This window comes from Molothrus aeneus, chromosome Z (genome assembly GCF_037042795.1).
Source record: "Molothrus aeneus isolate 106 chromosome Z, BPBGC_Maene_1.0, whole genome shotgun sequence".
Taxonomy (NCBI): Eukaryota; Metazoa; Chordata; class Aves; order Passeriformes; family Icteridae; genus Molothrus; species Molothrus aeneus.
In genome coordinates this window covers 47660728-47682321 of record NC_089680.1, presented here as the reverse complement: position 1 = coordinate 47682321, position 21594 = coordinate 47660728, and the positions used below count along the sequence as shown (strand labels likewise).

The window sequence follows — 21594 nt, the reverse complement described above, 5'->3', positions numbered from 1 at the left end:
ATCCAGAAAAAAAGAGAAGAGATTTTGCCAACACACTTTTCTCAGGGTAGGCCTCATATCCCAATAATGCTTTCTACTTCCTCTCTCACCAAACATCCCTGCCCCTTACCCAGCCATTTTTCATTATGTTTCAAATTATTTTGAGACTTAAAATGACCTTAATTTTATGGTGGTTTGAGTAAGCTGAATTATATATTATAGTATGTATCATGCTAGGGGCTTCATACTCAAGAGATCATAAGTTGTTCTGATGAGGGTAACTTTAGAAGTTACACAGGGCATAAAATATCTCCTTTTGGAAGCAAGATGCTCTCTTCAAATCCAAGCGCCAAGTAGGACAACAGATGCAGTTTATTATATTATCTCAATCTCTAAAGGCAGTATTCCTTATCATACCTTAAAATAACACAATGTTTGTGCAACAATTTGCCTATCAGCATATCTCCATTTGAATGATGATCTAAAATTGGATCCTTCTCCAAAGGCAAGTTTTAGATGCACTCCATGATGCAGCACACAGAAGGCTGTGGTATAGGTAGCCTTGATCTGGCATTTGATGGCAAATGTTTCATGCAATTTGAGGACTAGTGTTAATTCTTTCTGAGAGGCAGAGATGCCTGGAAGAGTTATGTCAACATGCACAGCTGTCAGGAGAAAGAGGAAAGGCATGGCTGTAAGGCTGGAACAGGGCCTTCTGACTTTTAGGGGATTTTAAGGTGAAAAAAATGCACACATTTTCCCCAACCATTGCCATAGTCATATCCATGAACTAAGGAAACCTCTCTCCTCTCAGGTAAGGGATTACCACAGAAAACAGACACTTCTTCAGGATTTGACATTCAGCGCAGGCTGATGAGAGTAAATACTCAAGTGGAAATAACTTCTCGTCTCCTAGCATTCCCTGAGAGAAATGGATGACAGAGAGGCCTGGATATTATGATCACCAGCACTCTGACCTGACAGTATCTCAGCCATTCACTTTTTGAATGTTCAAATGCAGCATCTCCAGCCACTGCTTCTCTGCAGAGCTCTCTCTCAAGCATGAAGAACATACTACACCTGATCCAAGCAGTGATGCTTGGCTACAGCCTAGGTAAAGCAGCACAGGCTTGTTTCTGTGACAGACCACATGCCACTGCAGCAGCTACAAACTGATGCCAGGGGAGAAGTAAGGTCCACCTACTACTCAGGATCCTTAGAAATCAGCTATCTCTATTTGCTGTCACTGCATGCTTGGTAGCAGCCAGTCCAGAATCTTCAGCCAATTCCATGCATAGTCCAGGATACTTCACATCATATACCACAGAGAACTTCCTATATACTCATGTAGTTACTCTGGGACATGAAATCTCCAGAGAGGTTGTGGTCAAGGCAAAGATGCAACAACTGTTGCTGTGGCTTTGCATGCACACCCAGCCAAGCTGAGATTCCCACCACATAGCACTTCAGGAACTGGATTGCCAGGGATACTCTATGAACCTCTGGCATGGATTTCCTGAAGACAAAGACAGACACATAGGAATGGCAATACCACAGCAGATGTGTTCAGCTGACAAAAGATGATAGCTTCTTATCAACATGCATTTATCATGTTGTCAACACATTCTACTTTGGCCTCAGGTCAAGTCTTTCCTTGAGAAGTCCTTCTAAACCTTGTCATAAAGGTTGCCCTTTTTTCCAGTCATCACAACCACAAATCTGCAGATTTTTGGGGAGCACTATCAGCAGAAGAAACTTCAAGCCTGACAGAACCCAATTCTAACCACAGACAGCATGGGAACAGATAAAATTATTTATTTCAATAATTAATTGAAGTAAATCAACTCAGGGACTGCCTATTCTTTTAAATTAAACATCAGCTCAGAACAAACTGCCTGACAACTGCAAGACCACAGAACTTTTAGGAAGAAAGGATAAACTCTGAATTAAAATACTACTTACTTCAGACATCATACATTTCTATTCAGATATAAGCTTACTTTCTCATCTTGAAATCACAAGGTCTTATTTCATATGGACACCTGCTTTTGCCTAATCCTCTACTAACTCAAAGAACACATAGCATGCACAAAAGTTTTAGGGTCATATTTCAACGACCCTTACACTGGGTCCCCAGAGTTCAAGAGTTAAGGTACACCAGTAAACATGGAATAACTGATAAAAAACTGTTTTATTTTCTATCTCTCCTACAGTGCATTCCGCTGGATTATGCAAATTTGTGCTCTCTAGGATTAAGCCACTTTAAATGCAATCAGAAGGATTTAATCAGATTAGTCAGGCTAAACGGATAGCCATCTGATGGCATTTGTTAGTTTTGTGATCTGATGAATAGAAGAACATCAGATAACAAAACTAACAAATGTAACAAAGCTGTAAATATTTTGAGGCAAGTCAAACTTCAGTCAAAAGGTCTTCTTCAGTAGCAGCAGGTACATAATAGAACTCACTCAGTAAGTATAAACAGAACATTTAAAAATTCTCCAACAAGATGCCTTTGGATTTTCATTCATCAAGTAAAGTGCAAAGGCAGTACCTGAGCAATTACAAAATCCCCACACATAAAACTATGTGCTTGAATACAGTCAACATAGCCTGATGCCATGGAGGTTTATGGGGAGACCTTCTCTATCCACATTAGGACAAGATGACTGGAAACTAAATACCCAGATCTCAAAACACAAAATATCTTCACAGGTATATCAATCATCTTCTACTTGCTCAGTCACATGAATATTCAACATAGAGAACATTTGCTCTATCATTATAATCAATTAAACCCTATTTTCAAAAGTGTCTTTAGAATCTTGAAGACCTCCTCATGTTTCCTTTATAATGACATGGAGCAGATATAACAGCTTATCAGTTGCACCAAGTACCAATTAGGCAAAAGGATGTCTTGTAATTGCAATGGCTCATGAACCTACTGTCCCTTTCTGCAGATAAGCCATCCAGTATCGTCCAACTAAATATCTCATTTGTTATGACTAATCTGAAAAGAAGAGAGAAGAAACTCCAGTCCTAAATGCAGGAAGAAACAAGCCAATGCACTATAAGCTTAATAATTTAAATTAAAAGTGCTCACCACTGCTGTATAAAGAGCAAGAAATTATTTGGACTAATATGATTTTCTGAGAAATTCCTTGACTTAAAATTAATAGATTTACACTAATGAGAAGTAACAGCTCCCAGCCCTTCTATAAGGTACTGAAAACTTCCAAAGAACTGTTTCCATGTCATTTCCTGTGTCTCTCTTCAGAAATGCTTTAAGAAAAGAAAAATAGGAACACTTGCATGAAAAAAGGATCTTTGCATCCAACAGCCTCATCTTCCCCCACTGATTAATCTTTCCTGAGGGCCCAAAACAGGAGCTGCCAATAGAAAAGGAAAGCATACAATCAACTTAACTGGGCACAAGACTGACTTATACCGCAAAACGAGAAAAAAAGGACCTGCTGTACAAATCCAAGAAATGTACATTTGATCTGCACAAACATATGTATTGACTGGTCAAATCATCACAAATTAAAAACATATGGCCCAATACCTCAGAACATTTTACAGACTGCTCAGCCAACAAGTAGGATATTGATTCTGATAAAGAAAATACACAGAAAAAATAGAGTTGCACACTGCTGGTACCAGAGATTTAAATAGTTCAAAGGCATACAACAACATCACCACTAACCATTTTCCTACATAACAGAAAAGGAAGAACACTATCAGGAAGAGCAATTAAAGGCTCACAGGCATCCTATAGTGTCTCATTTTGACTGTTGATAAAAAAACATCAGAGAAGCAAGGAAGGAAAGAAATTACAGAAAGATGTAGATCTGCAGCCCTCCTCCAACACCAAGAAGTCCAATCTGATTGAGGAAAATCTGATTGAGGAAAGAAGTCCATTAGCAAGCTGTTCAACTGTTTTTAAGTGGAATAACACAATGTCATGCTTTGGCCATCTCACCCACATACACAGATGACAGCCTTCACATTGCCGAGAAGAGGAATACACACTCCAACTCCCATTGCGCTTATTTTTTCATCTTATCACCTGACAGTACAAAACTTCTACATTTAAAAGCGAGGTACAGAGCAGTATTTTTAGGTATAAAGGCATATGCAGGAAAATGCAGTGCTTCTGGCACTGCAAATGGCATTTGCTGCTGCCTACCTAAGCATCTTCAGAAACATGGTTTTCCATGCCAAAGGACATTTCTCTTTCACAGCAGCTATAATATGCATGTGAACTGCCATGCAACTGGAGCTCACACGTGCAACTGCCTTTTCTTACCAGCCATTATTCTCTGGGCTTCGTACGGCTCCATATAGCCGGTGTTCTCCCCTTTTCCCATTCTGTTCAATTCACTTTTGGCATCAAACGGATCTGAGTAGTCATCAGCTATCATTACCTGAAAGACAGGAAGGAGCCTGTTACTAAAGTCTCCAGTGAGATGTGCAAAGCAGAAGGCAATGACATCCTATCAGCAAATAAAAACACCTTCACTCGGCTGCATCCTATGCCATCTTCCAAGTACAGTCTTGGTTCAGAGGATAAATACGCAATTGCCACAGATTAGTTACTAAATGGTACTGAAATACAAGTGTGCGCCTATTTATACCAGAAACCTCATGAAGGCAGACTCCATGTCAAAAAGATTTTTGACTAGCACAAGATTAGAAAGAGCCAACCAGTCAGCAACTTCAATCCAGTGCAAATCTTATCAGAGAAGTCTGCTAATATTCAGGAAAAAAAAATTCCTTCCCTTCTTCCCTTGCACATACTTCATCTCCTCTGCTTTTAAGGTTTACGAACTACAACTGAAAATAATCCTAGAAACTTTTAAAATAAATATTCTAAAGCTACCCTTTTCACTGCATTAATAAGAAGCCTTTTAATTTTACGTCTTGAAAAAAACAAGACACAAAACCCCCAAAACCATCTGTGCCATTCTTTCGCTCAAAGGAACATTATTTTATTTATATTTTGTGAACTGAGACAAAAGATAACAAAAAGAAATTATCTGTCAGAAGACATTTTCTTCTCCACTAGGAGACTAAAAAAATCTCAAGGTTTGAAAATCTCACACTTGACCTTACATTACTCTGCTTTCCTAACAACTGCAAAATCATTGTATGCTGTGTAGGACCTATCTATGGGTTTTTTTATCAGTCAATTGAAGTCACAGGAATCATTCCTCCCTATAATTGAAGTGGTAGAGCTAATCTTTGTTTCTGGGATGCGACAAGCGGACTGGGACAAAGGCAGAAATCCTCCTATGAGAAATACTGCAGAGCACAGAGATAGAATCTACAGCAGGCAAAACAGTCTGAAGCAAACAAAAGCAGGCAGAGGCAGGCTTCAACATCAGAATCCCTATGAAACCATAAGATTATTCAGATGGGAGAGAACCACAAGAGATCACCCTATCCAACTCATCACTCAAAGCAAGGCAAGCCTAAAGGGTTTTGCCCTGACTGCTTACTTTATTTACAAGGGATTTTTCAAATGAGTTACTTCACATTTTTAAGACAAGCACTAGTAAGAGTTACAGCACAGTGCTATATTGAAACCAACAGTTTCAATATTTTCAACAAAGAACCAGGATTATACTGCCAGCTGAGAGACTGAGGCTGCATCTGCTTCTGTCTCCTGCTGCCAGCATATCCCACCAGTCAGAGAAGAAAAACAGGACACACAAGTATTCACAGATCAAACACCTGCACGAATGCCATGGAATAAATGAGCACTCTATTAGGAAAGACAGATCTCCTTTAAGATTAGGAAACAAAACATCTAACACACTTCAGAGTCATTACTCAGGCCCCGTAACACTGGCACATAGCAATTTTATACTACTTATTTTGCTTATTTTACTACCAAGACTGACGTTTTAATTATGGGTTTTTTGTGTTTTCCTCCACTCAGAGCTGAAAGTGACTGGAAGCTTTTTTTTTGACCAGAAATCACCAGACTGACATGGATCATCAAGAGAGGAAAACATAATTCTTTCTTTCACTTGGTGTCCAAAATTACTCCCTCATTATTTCTAAAAACAGTTAACACAAAGGGGAAAAGTCCCCTCCCCCCTGTCTGGCAACATATGCCCAAGGAGCAAATCAAGTGACAGCAGCTGCACACCCTTGAGACAAAGAGGACAACGTGTATCACGTAGTAATTTCTCCTAGTCACAAGGGCAGTTTTATTTCCAAAAGTGATGCAGCTGAAATGCCATCCATGTTGCCTTCTGCCCGAGCCTGTCAAGAGCTGCTAGGTGGTTGCATTGCTCTGTGCTGCTCTCCTTTGCAAATGTTGACACATAGTACTTGCCAATCCTTTGCATAACTGTACTAGAACACAAAACAGAAAGCAGACTTAGCACAGCTATTTGACATTTCTTCTTCTTCATTTGCCCAAAGTATACTAGGAGGAAAATTATACATAAAAGATGCTGTCAAACAAGACCCCCCCCACCTCCCCCCCCAAAAAAAAGCCACCCAAAAACCTCCAACCTAAACAACACCCTTTCACAGCAAATACCAAACCCACTTTTCAGCACTCAGGCAGAAGGAGCAATCTGCTTTACCATTCCTGGAACTGTATATCTTATTACAAGTGGATTTACAATGCTGAGCTGTCAGAGGACTCCCCAGCTGACTGTTACTGTTTCCATATATACTAAAATTCAGTAATTCTCATCCTAGATGTAGCAGCTGGCCAGTGCCAGAATTTGATTTCTTCTATACTTGCTAACAGCTATAAATTCTCCACTTCTAGGAAGTCTCAAGTATTTCTACTTCTTTCAAAAAAATCCTCAAATGAGTATGACTGCCGGTTTTATTATAACATACTTACTGTAAATGTCTGAACTGCTTTTGACAACCCTATTTCAGAGGATTATTTTTCCTGTTTTCAGAGATCTCAAGCAGAAAAAGAGTTCCTACTCTGCAAGTCTTTTTGCCATCTCCACATAAGCTACTTTTAGCTTAATGAGCTCACCTTCCAAGCCTCCATGCTTGGTAGACAAAGTATAGACAAAAACTTTTGATGAAATAGAAGGTTCTGAGTACATGAATTTTCTAGTTAAACAAAACACTTGCTTCATGACAGATGGTATTAATACACTCTTCTCATACTGCTTTCATGCTATCCTGAGAAAGAAAAAGCGTTCCAATGTTAAACAAATATCACAGGTACATGCCTTGCATATGCAGTGGGGGCTCTGCAGATCATTATCTTGATCACCTCCGTGCCACATGGGGAAGATCCACTGTGAGAACACCATGCTGTCACCTCTTCCCCACAGGCATGTAGGAGCAGGTCTTGCGACAACCAATGTGCTCCTGTGTTCATCAGAGCTCATTAGCTTTCCAGAAAGAGGCATTTTGTTTGTTTATATTTCTCCCAACAACCTTTCAACCACTGCCCAGCAAACTGGTCTCAGTCAGGCATTTGTTTTCTACAGTCCAGAGGCCAAGGCGAGCACAGGAGATCTCAGGTCAGGGCCTGCATGCAGTGCCCCTTCCACAGCTTTGATTTAGTGCACTTCGAAGGCAAATGGCTAAACTTGTTTGACTGGTCTCCAAACTGATCTTTCATGTTACTGACTGACAAACACTGGACAGGAGGTAGAAGATAATGGACAGCATCCACCAATGCATGTCTACCAATGCATCCCTCCTAGAAGTCTCAGCTAGTTAGATTATCCAGGATCTAATGCTGTACTTGCCACATCTACCCTGGACATAATCAGAGGAATGGCAACATGTTGAAATTTTCTATGCACAGCTAAAGACAGCATTCATACGCAGAGGATGACCTTTGGAGCAGGACATATTTAATTTGGCTCCCTGCTCTGCCAAATCCAGCCACCTTCCTCACAGGTCCAGTCTGTCAAAATGAAAACACAGCTATCAGGAATCCCCAGAAGGCAGTCATCCAGATTCCAAATTAACGTCAAAATCAGTTGCATTTGTCAGGGTTATTGTCAAAGACCTATGGCTTATCTCTTGAGAGAATGTGAGATCTACATTCTGAGTGTGGACTAGGAGCTCCTACAACTACTGATTCCTGCTCTATTCAAGCCTGTTCTATGACATCCCATACGTACATGATACTATTTTCTATTTTTGTATATATGTAGATGTAGTACTTCGAGGCATCAGTAACATCAAGCAAAAGAAACTTTAACACATAAATAAAAGTACAGTTATTAAAAGAAGTCAAAAACCATTTAAAGAACACTCACAGGGGCTCTTCCTTGCAGGTTGCTAGTTAAAAATCAGAAGATAGAGAAAAAGAGTACAGCTCAGTTACCAGACAAGTTGACAAATTAAAAACCATAACTCTAGCTAAAAAGTTCATCAGCAGATACAAGATCAAAAGCCCAATAATCACTCCACCTCCCAGAAAATTACATATAAGCTGAAATTGCGGTTGGTTTATCCTTCTATTGTATATTAACTAAGTTGCAAGCTTCACTGTTGATGCATAGTCTTTGTTCTTCTACAGTCTTAAAAAAAGTCTGACAAATATTATCATATTAAACACAAGTTTAAATGAGTATTTGCATACAAAAGCATAATCTGCATATGCAGCCACAGGAAGAAACCAAAGAACACACCTAAGTGCATAATTTCACAGGTGTCTCTATCTGACTAAACCAAACATTTTCAAGGGAATGAAAAAGAAGGAAACAAATGAGAACTCACCACTCTGAAAAAATAGAGGTAATCTCTTTTTTTAATTGAACAGAAATGCAGAAGATCAAGCTATCTTTAAAACACCAACATCAGCACAGAACTGTTAGCTATTTCACTAATTTAGAGGCTATTGTGATTAAGGACACACTGTTCTAGAAGAATCCAAGAGAAATTATAATAAACAACACGTAGCAAAAAATCTAAAATACTTTTCCTGTCCACCAGGCCTTTGGGGAATTTATTAGGGGACATTTACTTTAAAGATTTCTTTTATTAAATAATATATATTATTATATTATCAGTATTAAATAATAGAATGGTTTGGGTTGGAATGGACCTTAAAGATTCTCTAGTTCCAAACTCCTTGCCATGGGCAGGCACATACTTAAATAACTGTATAATGGCAGACCATATATTCCTCTTTCAACTCCTGTGAGTTGCAATTGAGCCCACCAATATCGCAGATAACAGCATGTGTCTATCAGCAAAGATACAGAAGACAAGGGCACTTAAAAACTGTGAATATATCTCTGAAACACCACAGTTAACACATTTAACACAATGTAATGAAAATTCTTAAACCTCTCTGAGAATTTGTATTCACAAAAGACTAGTCCCTAGCTACAGTAGAAGTCACTCTAAATTATCACAGAATGGCCTGGGTTGGATAGAACCTTAAAGATCATCTTGTTCCAACCCCTCTGCTATGGACAGGGATGCCTTTAGATAGACCAGGCTGCTCAGAGCCCCATCCAACCTGGCCTTGTACACTCCCAGGGATGGGGCATCCACACCTTCTCTGGGCAACCTGGGCCTCACCACCTTCACAGTAAAGAACTTCTTCCTAAACTGTAATGTAAATCTTCTTTCATTTTGAAGCCATTCTCCCTTGCTCTGTCACTATATGCCCTTGTAAAAAAGTCCCTCTCCAGATTTCTTGTAGGCTCCCCGCAGATAGTGGAAGGCTCCATTTAGGTGACCCCAAAGCCTTCTCTTCTCCCAGCTGAACTACCCCAGTTCCCTCAGCCTTTCCTCATACGAGAGGTGCTCTATCCATCTAATCATCATGGTGGCCAACAGTGATTAACAATATTAAATGGGGACAGTTGTGTTGTTATTTTGTTTGGTTGGTGTTGTGTTGTACTGGTTGCAGATTTTTTGCAGGGGTATGTTAGGGGCTTTTTCACAACATGATATTTTTGACAAATGCCAGATTTTTCTCTTTGACCCCAAGGAACCTCCAGGTCTCACATCCCAAACATGCCCTAAGCAGATGTTTCCTAAATAATTATATTTTCATGTAAAATTCAGGCAACTAGACATCTCTGGCTGTTGAAACCTGGACAAAGCTCAGCCTGCATACAGCAGGACTGTGAAGTTTGGTCTTGATTTATTTTCCAGATTAATAAAGACTTCCACTTTTCTTCTATGAAGCACTGAATTCAAGAACCTGTTGGATAACCCTCCCTGTATCCCAAGGACCACTTTTTATTAAAAATAAATTTCACAGCCTTGGAAAACATGCTAATAGAGTGATCTGTACATGGTCGGATTCCTGAAAGTATCAGGAAAAATAAATCAAGGGCATTTAATACCTTGCTACCAAGTCAGAAATTTAGGGTATGATTCTAGAGGACTACCCTACAGATAAAATGTATAAAGAGCTTTTCCTCCTAGTCCTAAATTTGGGTATTAAGAAAGACCAACACTAGCTCTGACCCCAGAAGGAATCACAGACCTCATTCATAGCGGTGACTTCCAAAGAATGACAGATCTCATCTAAAAGGTAATTGAAACACAAATTAGGGAATGTGGTGCCTAAATTTCTCAGAGAGTTGTGAATTGATAGTGCGGTGCTGGGGGAAAAACCCCCAGTTTTTAATAACAGGATTTCAATATTCTTCCACATACAAGGTTTGGTGCTCAGTGAAGGTGAATTGTTGTTCAATTTTTATAAGTCCACACACTCACAGGGACAGAACTGAACTGCTAATAAGTTGATACAAATAACAGCTCTTGCCTTCTTGCCCTCCATTTCTCTCCTCTATTCCCAGGCAGTAACTGAAGTCCCCTGCTATCCCATATGTGTCACTGCTTCACAAAGGGCAATGCAGACCACTCTTCACATGGCAGGCAATGCAGCACTTCCTGCTCAAAGTTTAAAAATGCATTTGTACCTTTTCCCTCAGAAAGAAACAAGTGCTTCCTTGACCCATCCATTAAAGTATTTTAAATCTGAAAATACAGCTTTGAGGATTTTTCAGTAGATCTAAGAGTTGTTGAAGGAAAGACAAGCAGAAAAATTAAGATATATTGTTCTCTTTAGAAAACAAAGTTTTTTAAAAAAAGCTTAAAAAAATTGTACCCCTTTTATGTCATTAGGAGAATATATTTTGTAAAACAATTAAACAATTTTCCACACTTCCTGGACAATGCACAACTACTCCAAAACCACACCTTATGTCTGTTTCCTTGCAAATAGACTGTCTAACAGTAACATTTACAAAAACAACGGCCTACCCAGGAAGATCTTCACCACAGTCTTTTCCTATCTCTTGCTAGAATCCACCATTATGCTGTTTCAACTGCTTAGTCTCATATCACTTCCTCCACTTCCAAACCATGCCTACCATACTGTTAGTTTAGGATACAACCACAATGACACAGGACAGCAAAGGAGTAAAAAGTCAAACCAAATTGTTTGCCACCAGGCAGTGGTTAGCACAAGCAAGGACATATACAAAGGTGTTTAGAGACACAAACATATCTCTTACACCATTGTCAGTGAGCTTGGAGAGCAAAGAATCTTATAAAACTAGACACTTCTTCAGTGATCCAAGCAAATAAAATGGTAAACTGGCCACAAGATCAGATAGCAAACTACAAGATTACATGCAAACCTAATGTTTAAAAAGAGAAACACAGCTTCATCTTTTTCTTTTCTAGATCCTTTCTCCTCATTAATCAGGCTAAAATACTTACTTGAATTCCCATACAATTTTTGCTGTTCCTAATTTCTCATTTAGAGTTAGAATGCCCTTTGAATCATAGTAAATCGCATAACCTTATTTAGCCTATAGAAGGTTTTACTGCCACATACACATTACAACAGTCTAATGCTAACAGTTGGTGTGCAAGTTTACATAAAGTTGGATATGTAAAATAATGTAGTACTTGTAGTCTATCCTCATCTGGACAGTTTTGAAGGAAAGTCTACAGGTAACATGTGTGCTATCATGCAGTAGTAAGAAAGCTGCATTTACGGTGACCCCAGTGTTGTAGCAGAACAGCAAGTCCAGTCCCTTGTTCAAAGGCAGTATCTGAGGAACTTTCTTACAATGGAGTTGAGATGCTTACTGCAAAGACATACACATGATACATTCTTCCAGAAGTCTACCACTCCCTTCTTAAATTTCCACGTCATCCAACTCCTTCATACTCTTTCCTGATCGTCTCTCTCTGCTTGTATCTCTTTGTGCCCAGAAGTCTGACAATTTGGATAGCTTCCAAAGCCATGAGCGTTCCAAGCAGTGCATACAGTGCAGATGCCAAGCATACTCGTAACTGAACAGCCTACCACATCATTCCAAAAAAGTTCTGAAGCCAAGACTCCAAAGTCTCAGGCTGTATCTAAATATCCTCCTCTTCGCAAGACTGCTGTAGTCCCTTAATCATAAGACTGACATATGAGAAAAAATTGCATTTCTAGTTGCATTATAGCTGCCCTGTAACAACATAGATACGCAGAAAAACTATAATTTCCTGCCCTTATGTATGGCCTTGCCTAAGCAGTTAATGCACAACCAGCAGCCATGACTATTTTTTTGCTTTCACTCAAAGACAGAGCCATATAACAATGGGAACCACATGTAGAGAGGAGGATTATTTCAGAACCAACCATATGGAGAGGCAGCTTGGAACTCTGCTGCAATGGATGAAACATGGGAATAAGACACTGAGTTACATTTGTAGTTTACGATCTCTAGAAATAATATTCTCTGATACAAATAAACCCAACACTGTTTAGACATCTTTCAAGTGTTTTCTCAGTATTTCACCTTGAAATACCAGCTGCAAGATTCTTTTAAATGCACGACTTATTCTCAGTTTAAAGATCAAATAAAATATAGACTTTCCATATACAAAAATAAGACAAGCATCTGCTCAAACCTAAAACAGTGTTTTAATAATATAAAGATCTTAATAATGTTGTACAGAGTCTAATCACTTTTATGCAAGATGTCAGAAGTTCAAAAAGGTACACTACTTTGCTAGTCTACTGCAAAGGCATGTGTTTCTTATGCATAGATAGTGTTTTCAGAACTTTGTACATAAAGTCAGCAGCTCTGCTGTCCTGAACAGTTGCCTGGTTGATTGCTGCTGCTGCACAACATTCACATGATTTTGCACTAGATCGACTCTGACTGTGCAGAATCAAGTTATTCTCTACTGCATCAGACACATCCTGTCTTGCCATTCAAAATTTTGTACTATTTGAAAGTAGCTGAGTGCTTGCTTGACAAAAATAGCTAGAATTGTTAGGCTGTAGGTTGAACTTTATTGGAACTATAAGGTTATGTTGTCTAAGTTGAACAGAGATTATAGTACAGGCTGGAGAGAACAATATGTACATTAATAATAATTAAACTGGACAAAACTAGCATTTTAAATATTATTTAAAAAATAATAGATCACAGCTTATGGACTGCAACAACCATATTACAACAAGGATGGCAGAACCAACTAAACATACAGCAAGCAATTGGTAACAAACCAGAAAACCAGAAGTAAGAAGACCCCAGACCCCAATGCTGCTGTTTGTCCAGACTGTCATGTGAGGGATAGGGAGTTTGGTTTGTAAGTGTATAATTGCCTAGGGATTTATTTGTTCAGAGTCCCTGTGTTGAGGCACTACCAGATAGCATAACTGACCTGTGCCAACAAACCTATCTAATAAAGAAGGGAGATTAATGTCAAAAATTTCTTTAACACCTGTGGAAATGGATCTTGCAACTTGCAGTGTCTTCTGAATTCAATATAAAGAATTGTTACATTGTTCTGTCTCCACTGAACAGAGATAGCGCAAAACGCTGCTCATTATGAAATAAATGTCTTTTAAAGGACAATGAGCTACGAACCCAGGCTTACATCTTAAGAACTTCCTGTGATGAAGTATGATGCAGCTGTTTTTGGGAAATATCCCAGGTTCTTCAGCTGCTAAACCTGGCAGAGAAATGGTTAGGTTCAAATACATAATAGGTGAAAACATATCTGAAGTATTCTTTCACACAGACACTTCCCCCTCAGTTTTTATGTCATGGATTTACACACACCAAGTGTGTGTAAATCCAGATAGAAGATAATAACTCAGAAAGATTTCAGCTTATTTCTTTTAATCTCCGTTCACAAGTGGTTTGCCTAGTGAGCTGGTCTTAAACAAAGTCTTGTGTTTATGCTTACACAAATACAGGAGATGCTAGATTGATCCAGAATAAAACCACACGTTGTTTCAACTTGCCCAAACTCCCTAGCTTCTTTGTTGCAAGCAAATAACTTAAGCTCTCACAAGCCAGCACTAAAGATGGAAGCCAATAATTTCCTTATCCACCATACTGGAGGACCCGAACTGCTTCAGCCATTAATTGTAGCACACCCTGCTCTCCCTTGTCTGAAGGTAAACACCACAGTTTAAGTCCCCAAACCCACCTAATTGTATTACCTACACAATTAAAAAAAAAAAAAATCCACCCAACAATTTGAATTCAAAGACATCTGGAAATGATGACTCTCACTGCATCTGTTGTAGAGGTTAGTCACCTCACTACTAAAAGGTGCGTGGCAATTTGGGTTTGTCTGCTTCAGCTTTAATTGATATTTCCACTGCTACATATCAAAACTTCCTGAATCCCAGATAGATTATATCTCTCTGGCTACTTTACCAGCCTTTGTCTAAAATCTTACATAATATAATCATGTCTGCCACCACTTTAAATCTCCATCCCCTTTACTCCCTGAATCAGCTAGTTTACAATTTTTCTTTTCCTCTGGGATTTTCAGCTAACCAATCTGCCACTCTCTGTACTTTGACATTTGCCCTTTATAAGTAGCCACACCAAACAAGCACCTCCATGAATCCCCTTCCCATTCCAGTAACTCTTTCAAGTATGACACAAAACTGAGATTTTCATCCAATTCTTTACTGATGACAAATCACAGAAGATATAAAATTGCTCACTGAATTTGCTGAAACCCCTGCTTCTCACTTCTCCATCAACACATAAAGGAAAACAGCATTCTATCCTTGTAAATGAATTCAGAAAAAAAAAAACACCGCCAAAACACTGAAACAGTGATGCTGGAATGAAACACAAACATTTTTAACAGGCATTACTGGATCATTAAACACTAACATACTACTGTGAAGACAGAACTATATGGCCCTTATTTATTTTTTTTATTCCTAAACTGTTTACCAGCTTATGCTATCTTACACACAGCATAAAAAACCCAGTTTTTAAAATGTTTTTAGCATGTCTGTGAATTCTTATGAACAGCAGACCTCTAGCTTTGGGGGGTTTTATTCCATCTTTACTGTCTTCTTATATCTTAGAGAAGTTTATTTTCAATTGCTTTGTTCGCTAATGAACTACAGACACTCAGTTAACTAAAATTGCCAATTTTTCTTCCTCAGTGAATCACAGGTGTAGAAGAGAAGCAGTTCCTTGCTGGCCCACTACTTGCCAAGTTCACCTGTCAAACTCTACATTTTGGGGCTGCGAAATAAATGAGATTTCACATCCATTGCTGGGATAAACTAACACAATTGAACAAAAGGCAAGCTATGTTGCATAAAAATGCTGTTGCAGGCAGCCACAGTTGGCTTTTCTCAGATACATTCAGATTTCCCGCTTGTCACATATAGTTTTCTCTCTCAATAATTGGAAAAAAACCGCTAAATATGAGAATTTTTGCCTACAAGTTTCAAAACCTGCAACAAGGGCTTGGGATCAGCATCCAGACTTATGACCATTACAAAGCAGCACGTTACCTAGCAACAAATACGTATTTCCTGATAAAAATTGCTTCAGTAGGGTCTAAAATTGAACAGAGCTTTTAAAAAAAGAAAAAATACATTCGGCCCCAAGCACTTGTTTTTGCTGAAAGGCGTTCCCTAAAAGAGGATACCTAATACCAATGTAGGAAATTTAGAGAAGACTGAATAGATTCTAACATATAGAGGAAAACATAGTGAGATGCTAGCCTTTAATCAATCACTTCCACAAAAAACGTTGCTTCCAGTCAGGAACACCAACTAAGACAACAGAATAAATCCTAGATTTTTCACCCTATATCATCACCATCACAAGCAGATTTCTTTGGAATTCCACCTGGACAGATATAATTTATCAAGTTGTCATGGAAGTGTGGCAATGCAATCATGTTACATATTTAAACATGTACACAGAGATCATTTAGACTGATAACATTCAGAACATACCTGAAATTCCTGTGATGTCACTATTATCCTGGAGTTGAAAATGCCAATTAACAAAATAGAGAAACATTTATTTCCAATACATGAGAGAAACTGAACTATACTCCCCAGACCAACACAGGCAGGAGGATGTGTTCTTAAAAAACAATTAATGCTATGCCCTCTCTAACTTGAGTTCCCAAGGCCAGTACTTTCCAGTGTTGTGTCTAGAATGTTTTGTTAAAATTTGAAGAGAATGACCAGTAAAAGACAGGATAACGTTTGCAACAGGGCAAGTAGCTATGGAATTTGCTTCAGCTACAAACCAGTTGGAAACACAGCTATCATGAAGTTGCCCTGCCATTGTAACACAGGACTTTGAACCACCTTTAACACTGAACTAGGAGGTAAGAAGTTTATAAATAAGCAAATGACAAATCCTCTCCATAAAACCAGTTTAATTTTTATATATGACTGTCCAATACCACACGCAGTGGCGCTGAGGCCTCAGCTTGGGGTCACAAGCACAAGGCTTTTCAAGGGCCTCTAGCACTCCCCAAGCATCCCCCTAACGATTCATACCCTGTTCTGCAGGGTCACAACAAGAGCCTTGGTACCCATCATGAGGCTGGCAGTGAACTGTGCCTCAAAGGAGGGCCAGACACACCTGGGAACGTATCCCATCACAAGGAAAGTGAGCTTGAAGCCATAAGGACAAGGCACCATCACTTCACGTGCTACCCCTGCACATGCCCCGCATGACCTAAAGCATTAAAGAGGGCCAGGCCACCCAATGAAGGATGGCTGAGAACAGAGGCAACTCCAGATGGACAGTAGCTAGTCCCCTCGCCAAAAGTCCTTCCAGGGCCTGACGTAGCCCCAGCCCTACCACCTAGCCTACAGGGGCAGGAACAGGAGCACAACACTTACTTTATCTTTCATGGCAGAGGGGGCAGCAACCGTCGGCTGCTTGGAGCCCTTGTTGAGCTTCTTGCCCGCGCCGTCGCCGCCTCCGCCGCCGCTCTCCACCTTGATCAGCCGGTGCTTGGGGGAGATGTACTTCACGTCGGGTGGCGTCGCCGGGCGGCGCTCGCTGTGGCTGCGGAAGAGGTGCGGGGACCCGGTGGTGGGAGGCGTGGCGCAGCACGACGATGAGGAGGAGGAGGAGGAAGCCTTGAGGGCTCCCTCGCCCAGGTCCTCGGGCGCCGAGTAGTCCGGGCGGCACATGGCGCGCAGCTTGCGCAGGGACGAGCCGGGCCCGCTGTAGGGGTCCTCGAAGTCGCGGTCCTTCTGGGCGCGATAGGCGCGGAGCAGGTCGCTGGTGTCGTCGCGCGGACGGCGGCGCGAAAAGCCGGGCGAGGTGTGGTGGTGGTGGAGGTGGAGGTGCGGCAGCCCCTCGGGGCGGGGCGCGCTGCCGGCACCGTTGCGCTTCTCCCGGTAGTCGGGCCGCGGGGGCTGCGGAGGGCTCTTGGTCTTGCTATTGCCCAGGCTGAAGTACTTATTCAGCCATTTGGCCATCGTCTCTCCCGGTCGCGACCTCAGCACCGCTGCGCGCTGCCCCCGGCGCCCCGCGCCCTAGCCCCGCTCGCCGCCCGCATGGAGGAGCGGGTCGGCGGGGCGGGCCGGGCGCCCCGCTCCGCGCACTCCCCGCTCGCCCGCTGCCAGCGGCTGGAAGGGCCCCGCCGAGCCCTCCGGCTTCCCGGCGGGAGGGAGCCGCTCCCGGCCCGAGCCAGGCACTCGCCGTAGCTCCGCGCCCGCCCCCGCGGCTCCGGGTCTGCCGCGACCTCAACCCCGCTGCTCCGCGCTGGCAGCGCAGCCCAGCCTGACCTCAGCACGCACCGGAGAGGCGGGGGACGCATCTGCATGCGGGGCCCGCCCACCGCCGCGGCCGGGCGGGGCCGCGCCAGGTGCCGGCGGGGCGGTGCCAATGGGCCGGCGCCAATGGGCCGGCCCTGCGCGGGCCGGTGCCGCCGCCGGTGCCGCCTCAGCCTCCCTTCGCGTTCTGGCGCGACGGGATCCGCCGGGGCTTCTCCGCTGCGCCCTCTAACGGGCGGGGGAGGGGAGCTGCCGCCGTGAGGAAGACGGAGGTGCCTTCCCGTTCCTTTCATAGGTGCCTCCGCCTGCCGTCTGGAGGGGCCGTGGGACCTGCAGCCAACACCTGCACAGTTTGAACTCTGAATTCCCTAGTACTGCTACCTGTGTGTGCCCCTTCCCCTCCGTGGTGGGGTAGGAGGGTTCCAGCTGGCGCCTAAAAATGAACAAAGCCCTGGTTTTGGCCAGGGCTGAGCCTAAACAAACAGGATGTTGCATATTTCTTGGTAGGTACTTTTCCCATGTGTGTTCCTAGGTAAGGGATACAGTAAATCAAATGCAGAGATGATACTTGTGTGAATCGTGCTGCTCAGCTTGTGTGTTGCCAGAAGGATTTGTCAGCTGGGCCACCACAGTCGCAGCCACTTAGTATTGCTCTTTTAATCTTTCTCCATCTGCCCAAAGGTAAACATATACTACAGCAGGTTTTCCCAAGCTCTGTCTGCCCAGCTGTGATAGTCTCACTTTATCTTTAGTCCTCGTCCTAGTGCTGATTTGGTCTGGTTTTAGGGAATGCTACAGGCATTGAATGGATGTTCAAGTGGGGATAGGAATACCTGCAGGCTGATCTCTCCAGGCCTAACTCTGGCCTCTGCCACAATGAAAAAGTTAAGCAAACAGAACTACTCAGATGATAGCTTGGCCTGTGGTGCTTCAATTGTGCATTATGATCAGTGACAGGAGAGATTTGTTGCAGTTTTGTTCTGTCTACACTGCATAGTGGAATGCAGTTTCAAATGAAGAGATAGAGAATGCCTCACAATTGCATTTTTAAAAATCTTCTGCAAATCAGAATTCAGATCTATCAATAAAAGAAATAAAAAAGTTTTATTTCCCCCAATGCAAATCTGTGACAGAGTTTTCCAGAGCTATACCTTCATCTGAAGCATCGTTTCCCCATTGCTTTATCAAGTCCATCAATGCAGAGAGATGACCAAGAAGGGGAACCCTTTTCATATAGTTCAAAAATTTGCACAACAGCATTGCTGTTTGACTAGGAGCTGTGGACATATTCCTAATATGATGTGCTGGTTTTGGCTCAGGTACAGTTGATTTTCTTCACAATAGCTATTACAGGGCTATTTGTGCTGAAAACAGCATTATTTTTACAGGGTGGTTTTGGTTACTGATGAGCAGTGCTTACACAGAGCCAAGGCCTTGTTTTCTCACAACACCCCAGCAAGCAAACTGGGGGTGCACAAAAGCTTGGGATGGCACAACCCAGGACAGCTGACTTCAACCAACCATATGATTGCATATCATATGTCATGCACAGTTTGGAGAGGGGTGTGAAGATGTCAGGCACAGTCATGTTTTGCACTGTTGTTTTTAATTATTTGGGACTTGCAGCTCTTTTAACCTTTTTATAATCAGAATAGTGGAGGGAGGGGAAGAGGAAATCTTTATCTACTTGTTACTACAAGTCATCTTTGTATTGCCCCGTTGCATTTTGGCAAACACCTGTCTAGCTCCCTGTTGGCATTATTGAAGCCCAATGTCAGACACATACCTGCAATGTATTTGCACACCCACAGCCAGTCATGAATTATGAAGGCAAAATGGACACAGCTATATTCATGAGTTAATTCTCTTTATGAAATAAAGATGGACTAGATTTACATATGAAGTTTTTATCTGGTTTTATGTACCCTTTTAACCTTGCTCTTGGCTACACATTTCTGTATAAGAAGCCTCATTCTCTCTGAGTTTGGGCACTATCCTTGCAGTTTGCTCAACATAGGCACATCTGTATGTTTTAGTGAGCACCTGAGAACAAACCTCCTCCCCTGTAATCACAGGCTTCAATTGTAATTCCTTCCTGCAATATTTTCATCAGATTGTGTGGAAAGGAGGGTTGCATGCTCCCTTTACTGTCATTAGCAAATTTTTCTTTTTACATCCTTAGTGTTAGTCTCCTGTCTCTGCTCAGCATATTCATCCTATGTGGCTACAGAGATTTTTTTTCTCAGAGCAACTTCTCAGCCTGAGCCTGAGCAGTGAGTGTCCTGTTTCTTGACTGGCTAGTACCTGCGTCTCTCAGGGGGTTGCAAGGCTCCCAGTAGCTGCTGATTCAGGAATTCTATATTTTAGGCCCTTTGTATGAGAGAGATTTTTTTTCCCTGAGGCAAGATGAGTCTCAATTTCTTTAAAACTCAAAGGATCTCATTACCCAGAAGTCTAGCAGATCCCTAATTCCTGTTCTGCCAGTCAGGGGAGGGGCAAGAAAGCCCCGGCAGTGCTCCAAACTCAGCCTGATAGTGTCCCTTGTGGCTCACTGAGGAACGACGTTCTCTTCCCGGCATTTACAGGCACCTTGTGAAGTGACAAGCGAGCAAAAGCACATCGATGCAGGGAATACTTCAGAATTTGTCTAAATACTCTAATACTTCAGAATTTGTCTAAAGTTGCCACTCAGAAGTGTGAGAGGATAGGAACTACGGGTATACAGGATAACCCTAGGAACACGCAAACCTGGATAAATACCTACGAATTAATAATATGAATACCTACAGAATAATCTGTAAAACCAGCATAGCAGAGAAGTAAAATCAAGAATTCCATTGTCTCTCTAGTCTCAGAGATTATCCCAACACAAATCTGCAAGGCCCACAATATTTTTGCATGTGCACAAGATGCTTTCCAATCTCAGTCTGCTCATGCAGGGTACACCTACACCTGCAGGACTCCTAGTCCCCGCTCTGAGTCATTTTCACACGTATTTTTGAAGGAAACAGGCTTTGTCTTTTTTTGTCTAGAACTTTGACCACATTTTTAAGTTCTGCTTGGCAGGTTTCCAGCATATTTTTTTGCCAAACATTAGGAGGAAGGGGTGATTATGAAAGTGAACTTTTTCTGTGAAATTACAAATCCTAAAATGTTATTATCTGAATAGAAAATCTACTTCTTCTCAGATCTGCTTTTCTTGAAGCATAATTCACAGTTTCTTTCAACTTAGGGAATTAGTAAAAAAGAGGCTCTTACCTTTTGACACGGGCATATCCTTGCACACAAATCACTAATTTGTGCTAATGTTCACACTCCTAATCATATTAATTTAATTAAATAATGAAGTTAAGTACCATCTAATCTGGAATTTATAAGGTCCTGTTTCCTCTCACACTCCTGATTTCCATGTATAATAGGAGTTGCAGTACATGCAGTGCATTTTAAATTAAGATAAAGAAGAAAAAGTAGCAAGTAACATGCAGAGCAAAATACTTTCTGTATTAATAAACACTCAAGCAGTGCTGCAAAGTCTAACTTTACAGTTATCTTCGAAGAAAATAAGTCCAAAATTTTTAGTATTGATCAATCTTTCACACTGAGATATC

The 21594-nt window shown here is 41.5% G+C and overlaps 1 protein-coding gene across 1 annotated transcript in view; it reads right to left on the bottom strand.

Annotated features, from left to right (window-relative positions):
- SHB (SH2 domain containing adaptor protein B) overlaps positions 1-17756 on the bottom strand; it is a 57551-nt gene extending 39795 nt beyond the window's left edge. The window contains exons 1-2 of the mRNA XM_066569628.1: positions 17102-17756; positions 4289-4406 (exon numbers count right to left, since the gene is read on the bottom strand). Coding sequence (XP_066425725.1) covers positions 4289-4406; positions 17102-17689 — 706 coding nt within the window. The 5' untranslated portion in view covers positions 17690-17756. The remainder of the gene's footprint in view (positions 1-4288; positions 4407-17101) is intronic.
- Between the last annotated feature and the right edge of the window lie 3838 nt (positions 17757-21594).